A 6,608-nucleotide genomic window follows, 5' to 3' on the forward strand; every position below is an offset into this window, starting at 1 on the left:
GGAGGGGGGAGTGGAGAGGGAGGGGGGAAAATGAGCTGACACCAGGGGCTCAAGTGGAAAGTGGGTGTCGTAAGAATGATGAAGTCAACATATGTACTAAAGTGCTGGACACAGATGACGTATGTACAGATTGTGATGAGTTGTATGAGCCCCTAATAAAATGATCATTTAAAAAAAAATGGTTCAGTGGGCCTCGCTTTTCGAGTTCTTGGGTCTCTTGCTCTCTGATGGTTGGGCCAGGGCACAGCTGCCTTAGCCAGTTCCCTGTCTCAGCTGGCAAGGCTCACTTCCTGAAAGCCATCCTCAAGGGGCAGCCACATGGACCTACCCCAATGCAGCCCTGGGTGCTGGAGCACCTGTGTGGAGGCCCCTGCTTACACACTCACTGACTCGGCTTTCCTCCTGCAGTGGGCATCACTGCGTCTGTTTTGTGAGACGGAGGAGGACTTTGTGGATTGGTGTTGAACATATGGGTTAATGGGTTAATGTTGGACTTGTGGGCTTGGGCAGCACTGGGTTGGGAAGTGCACTTACCCTTTATTTAAAACTCCCTCTTATACATATGAGTTTCTGTGGATTTGTTTCTCTAAAGTACCCAGACTAACACATAGGGATATGTTAATTTCTTTTTTCTCCTCCTTCCCCGGGTGTCTCCCAGTCAAGAGCGAGGCATTATCTGGCCGAAGAACACCACCTTGAGGCTGACGGCAACACCGAGGGCAGGGAGGGTTGCTGCGAGACTCACCATGTGTCTGTTTTAGAAGTAAATATTCCTTCCATGAAGGCCTCTGGGGGCATCCACTTAACTGGCAGCATGGCACACCCGCCCTTTCTGTAGTAGCTCGCTCTGTGGGGGAGGGGAGAAAAACCACACGTGACTCAGCAATGGGCATTGAGCAGGCGCACAGCCAGGCAGCTCGGGCAGGGAAGGCGGCAACAAGGAATCTACCCAGTCACTAGCTCATCAACACTCACCTGTTGGCAATTCCAGAGGGGAGCTCAGGAACACAGATCGTCTAGGTGAGAACTTTGGGGTCATGTTATAGGAGACAAATCGCCTGCCAGAGGCATGAGCAAAAAGACCTGTACAAGGAGTAAAGTAGTCCCTAGCAGAGGTGCGATTCCCCTGTTGGGTTTTGTTTATCCTAACAACTATGGCGTAGCACTGCTCCACCTTTGTAAGTACAGCCTGTCCTGATGATCTGCAGGAATGGGAGATCCAAATCGCAAGACAACTTGTGTCTCATTTCTTTGTGGATCCTTCCTGGCACACTTGTGCAGCATAGGCATTGGACAAATAACGAGTTACACGAATGAGATCGCTAATAAAAACTAATGAGCTCCTATGCTCTTTAAGGCAACTGCATGCCTTGCCCTGCGTTTTCCAGTTTGGATGTGTTATGGAAGGCAACATCCCTAGCCAGCTGTCTAAATTAGTTCATTGCATCAGGATACATGCACTGAGGCTCCAGCATGTTTAAGGTACTCTTTCATACGGAGGACATCAGTAAGTCAAAGTCTTTCCCCTTGAACAGGACCAGGGAATACTTCATGGCTTAAAGTCAGAAGGCCCATGCCCAGGCTGTCTCCTTTCTCCATCCTTCTTCCCTCCGTATGCTGTGCAAATCATCAGAGAAACTGGACTATTGGAAGACGTACTCGGCATCAGGATGGGAGCAGGATTTATTAACAGCCTGCGGCACGTGGATGCCACTCCCTGCTAGAAGCAGAGGGTCTGAGGCACTTACGGATGAAAGGGAAAGACTACAGCCTATGGATTATACCCGAAGAACACAGAAATCCTCACTCCTGGACCAGCAAGCCACACCACCACATGTGGAGAAAAGAGGGACGTTATCATCAGAGATTTAATTTTCCTTTCCTCATGGAAGCAGCAATCAAGAAATCAAATGACCAATTGCGTCGGGCAATTGGTCGACCTCTTTAAAGGGTTACAAGAGCAAAGGTATCACTCGGGGGTTGAGGGGGCACCTGGTCTAAGCCATGGTCTTTTCCGTGGTCTCGCATGCCTGTGGAAGCTGGCCAGTGGGGCAGGAAGACCATGGAAGAGTGAGCGCATTCAAATCAGGGTGTTGGGGAAGAATATTGAAACTACCAATGGCTGCCGAAAACACACACAAATCTGTCTTGGAAGAACGACAGCCGGAGTGCTACTTTGAAGGGAGGGTGGCAAGACTTCTTCTCGTGACTTTGGGAATGTTGTCAGGAGGGACAAGTCCCTGGAGAGGAGCATCAGGCTGGGTCAAGTGGAAGGTCAGGAGGAGAGAGAAATCCCCTGAGTGAGATGGGCTGGGCTGGCCGCAGACACAGCAATGACCTTGAGAGGGGCGGCGGCCTGAGCTGTGCCTCCTTCATTCTGTCTTGCCGGGGGTGGGGGCTAGGGGTGGAGGGTGTGTGTGTGTGAGAGGGGGGTGAAGTTTCTATCAGTCAGAACTGATTGGGTGGCACCTAAGCACCACCCTCCCTTGCAAGGAGATTTAGTAGAAGAAAGTGTGAAGTAGCAGCCAGATACCAAGTTCAGCGGCACAGTGGAATCATGGATTCATTCTACGGAGGGTGAAGGGAGGGCCAGGGAGAGCTTCCTGGAGGGGAAGTGAAGGAGCCGAGTAGTGAGGAAGCTCTCCCAGAAGAACACGGTGGACACAGAAAATTGCCCGGGGCATGTGGGGGAACAGGGCGCACTGCACGTAATTTGGGGCAGTTGAAGCCTAGAGTTGGGGAGTTGTCAGAGAAGAAGGTGGAAAGGAGGAATCAGATCAGCAGGGCTTCCCAGGACTCGCTGAAAAATTCAGTTTAAGAACTGTTGGCCAACTCAGGAGTCTTCAGAGGGGGAGGGAGTGCTGAGCTCTGTGGGTGGTAAAAGAAGGCAGAACAGAGCGGAGCCAAGCAATGGGGGTGGATCCGAAGGTCTGTGAGACAGGAAGTTAGAACAGTGCTGTCATAATCCTCCATGCACTGGGACTCCAGGTGAGCGCTCTCATCCCTGTAGAACTGCAGGGGTGTTTGGATCCATCTCTTTCACTCTCCAAAGCTATCTCTAGCCACCTGCACCCATTCTCCCCACTGGGGTTACTGCTGTCGCCTGCTGTAGTGTTGGCTCTGGCTCCCAGCAACCCCACGGGAAGAAGATACTGTTCATGATGACATCATTGTGACCCACAGGGCTTTCTTGGATAGACTGGTTTGTGGAAGTGCATTGTGAAGCCTTTCTTCCTAGTCCATCTTAGGGTGGAAGCTCAGCACCTGAGCCACCCACACCCTCGGAGATGGACAGGTGGTGGGGTAGGGAAGGTACCATCAGTGTCATGGAGGAGAGGGACTGGCCCGACTCTAGCAGTACATCAAATCAATGTGGTGGATGATTGTATAAGAAGCGCCCAGGGATTGGGAAGAGAAGCAAGAGAGAAAGTAGAGACTAGAATGATTTCTGGTCTTTTAAAAACTCAGCTTTGGGACTATGTAATCAGGAAGGGAAGCTGAGCACGGCACCTGTGGACCGTTGAACGAGTCTCCAGATGAAGGCAAAGAGGTCACAGGAGCTCGTCCCAGGGTCTTGTCTGTTGTGGGGTGCTTTTGCCTTGGGGGGTAAAAGCTATAGGGGTTGAGTATTTCCCTCAGCATTGAGGAAAAGGGTTGCATAAGCTAAATAAAGCTCACTTTGCAGTTATTTTCCAAAGAAAGTACTCAAGTGATTCTGTGGTGCAGAATATGGCACAAGACTATGAGCGCGTAGGAATGTGAACGACACCCAATTAAGAACTCGCTGTCCATAATTGCATGCAGTGTGGGTCTCTCATTAGGCCCGTTCTCTTATCAGGCATGGACACTAATGAAAGGTTCCCGCAGTCTGAAAAGAAATGCAATGAGCTTTGAGGAGCAAAATCGACCAAGTACCAGAACATGACTAGCAAGCTACATGTCCTTCTCCCCAAGGGATGCAGCTGAGGAGACAGGCTTTGAAGGTTGGCGGCGCGAGCTTTGCTCACCTGTAGATGTCTCGGGCCATCCCAAAATCTCCAATCTTGGCCACTCTCCCAGCACCTGGACAGGTCAAAAGGCAGTTTCTGGCAGCAATGTCCCTGGGCAGCAAGAAACGAGACAACAGATTTTCTCAATGTATCCCTGGGAAATAGGTGCAAGTGTAATACTGGAATTTCACTTGAGTGAAGTCCTAATAGCTCCTTCTTTCTTTCTTTCTTTCATGTTGTATTTTGCTACAAAAGAAACATCTATTCCAATTCTCAGGACCAGAGAAAGGATGAAAACATTTAAGGGGATAATGGTAATAATGATAAAGCGCAGTTATAATAGGAACTTGAATTTATGGTCCATTTGCGACGTGCTAACCATTGCTCTATGTGCTTCATATCTGTCTTCACAACAACCCTCTGAGACATTGGCACTGTTACTGTTCTCATATTATTAAAGAAACTTGAGGTGAAATCTGATAACCCACTTCTGTCTAGTTGATTCCAACGCATAACGACCATGCAGGCAAAGTAGAGCTGCCCCTTAGAAGTTCCAAGGCTGTAAAACTGGATGGCAGTGGACTGCCTCACCTTTCTCCTGAGGAGTGTGGGACCGGGTTGAGCTGCTGACTTAGGGTTATCAAGCAAGCGCTTAACCACTGTACCACTAGGGCTCCTGTCAAAATCAGACAATAGAGAGGCACACACAAAAATGCCTTTGGCCTTAGCCTAGTATCCTATGGAGGACCTGTTGGCTATTGCGAGTTGCTTGCAAGGAGTGTTTTGGAACCATATCGCCTCTGTGGCATCAAGTACGAAGAGTCCGTGAAAAGGTAGTGCCCTCAAGGTTCCAGTCCCCACGTCGATGTGTTTCCACATGTCTCTGTGATTAGCGGTGACCCGTGCGTCCGCTCAGCTATACACTTGTCCTAGTCGGATTCATTCGTGTCTTGGAAAAAGTGCAATCAAAACGGTGGCTTTTTTGCTTTGCTTTAAACCTTTTTGGCGTGTGAATTAGATGCAGGCTTGTGGAGCAGATGATCAGTTTTGCAGCCGACAGTTCCCACACGGTGTGTTTCCCTCACTGTAATCTCATCGATGGACTTGCTGACTCCAGTTTCTCCCCGTGTTTCCCACTGCTGTTCTTCCTCCTTCCCTAACCGTCCTGACTCTGCCATTGGGCAATTTCTGCCCTTTGGATCTTCAGCGGTTGGTTAGTTTACCACAGGGATGAGTTCAGTAACAACAGCGGTTTGGGGAGGGGGATCTGCTGGGCCAGTGGAACGCAAGGCAGAGGGGTCACCTCAGAAGACTACGGTGACCGCTTTTTTGTTTTAAATATCTCAAAGGGATCATCTTGACAGATTTTCCTGAAGGATACAGGTTGGTCTCAGGGACTTATCGGGAAACTGCTTTGGTGAGAAAAAGGTCAGGAAAGTTGAACCAGGGAATTGTCCGACCATTACAATGCACCTGCTCACTATTTGAGGAGAGTGAAGGCGGTCCGATGAGGATTTCTTAGAAAAACCTGACCTCCCCTACCCCACAGCTCTGGTGCTGTCCTCGAGACTTCCTTTCGTCCCCCAAATTCATAGAACATTGGAAAGGAACCCAATTTGCGTCCCTCCAGGACAAGAAGACTGCCATTGGGGCAGGATGTAAATCAGTGAGCAGAGAATTTTTCTGGGAAGAGTTAGAGAACACTGCTTTCAGGAGTATGTAGACATAGATGTGTGTGTGTGTGTGTGTGTGTGCAAAATGATGGATTCATATTTTGATGTTTTTTAAAAAAATAAAGATTCTATGTTTTTGTAGCAATACTTTTTGCCTTACCCTCATAGAGTAAGATCGCCCTGGATTTTTCCTAATTAAAAAATTACATTGGTATGGTTCTTGACTTAATGCACAGCTTGCACGCTGTCAGTTGGGCGTGCCAGAATGATCTGGTTGAAGACTCACTTCTTTTTAGCTATAAATCATGTCTTCTCTGTTGTTCTACTCCAGATGGACTATTCCTGAGCATACCTCTAAGGAATGATCAGAATCTTCCCCAAACTCTCACTTCTATTCTATGACTGCTTCCCACCTGCGGCACATAGGTGGGAATGAAGGATGGAATCAGAAGAAATCTGGGATCAGTCTATAATAATAATAAAGCCTTGACCAGGAAAATCAAAAGAAGTACCGTGGGCCACAAGTTTTAATATTTTCAATTGTTTTCCTGAAGGTCTAGACCATTGGTTGAGAAAGAAGGACATGGGAAATACACAATTCACAGTGAAATTAATATTTTAAGGATAGGATTTGGATTGAGAAGTCATGGATAAAGATTCCATAACAATGGGCCAGGGGTGTCAGCTCAATGTTGTAAAGTGCCACTGCCCTGATCAAGGAGATTTAAATTGAATTTTGGTGGGCAGCAGTGCATAAAATGCCCCGATAGAACTATAAAAGCCTAACACGGGTGATCAGAAAATACTGATGGCTGCAGAAAGATGTTTATGATGGTGGGCATAATATAGTTGTTTTAAAAGGGAACTTGCATTTAATGGCACATAGTAAAAGTAATACCATTAACACACAAGGAACTGAAAGATGGACACACAAGATTTGATATGA

The 6,608-nt window shown here is 48.0% G+C and overlaps 1 protein-coding gene across 1 annotated transcript in view; it reads right to left on the reverse strand.

Moving 5' to 3' along the window:
* ALK (ALK receptor tyrosine kinase) overlaps nucleotides 1–6,608 on the reverse strand; it is a 689,240-nt gene that overhangs the window by 8,115 nt on the left and 674,517 nt on the right. Inside the window, exons 25-26 of the mRNA XM_045287018.1 lie at nucleotides 4,008–4,100; nucleotides 746–847 (exon numbers count right to left, since the gene is read on the reverse strand). Of these exons, the coding sequence (XP_045142953.1) occupies nucleotides 746–847; nucleotides 4,008–4,100 (195 nt within the window). The remainder of the gene's footprint in view (nucleotides 1–745; nucleotides 848–4,007; nucleotides 4,101–6,608) is intronic.

Source organism: Echinops telfairi, unplaced genomic scaffold, assembly GCF_000313985.2.
Source record: "Echinops telfairi isolate 266 unplaced genomic scaffold, ASM31398v2 ScPeMD7_10;HRSCAF=50, whole genome shotgun sequence".
NCBI lineage: Eukaryota > Metazoa > Chordata > Mammalia > Afrosoricida > Tenrecidae > Echinops > Echinops telfairi.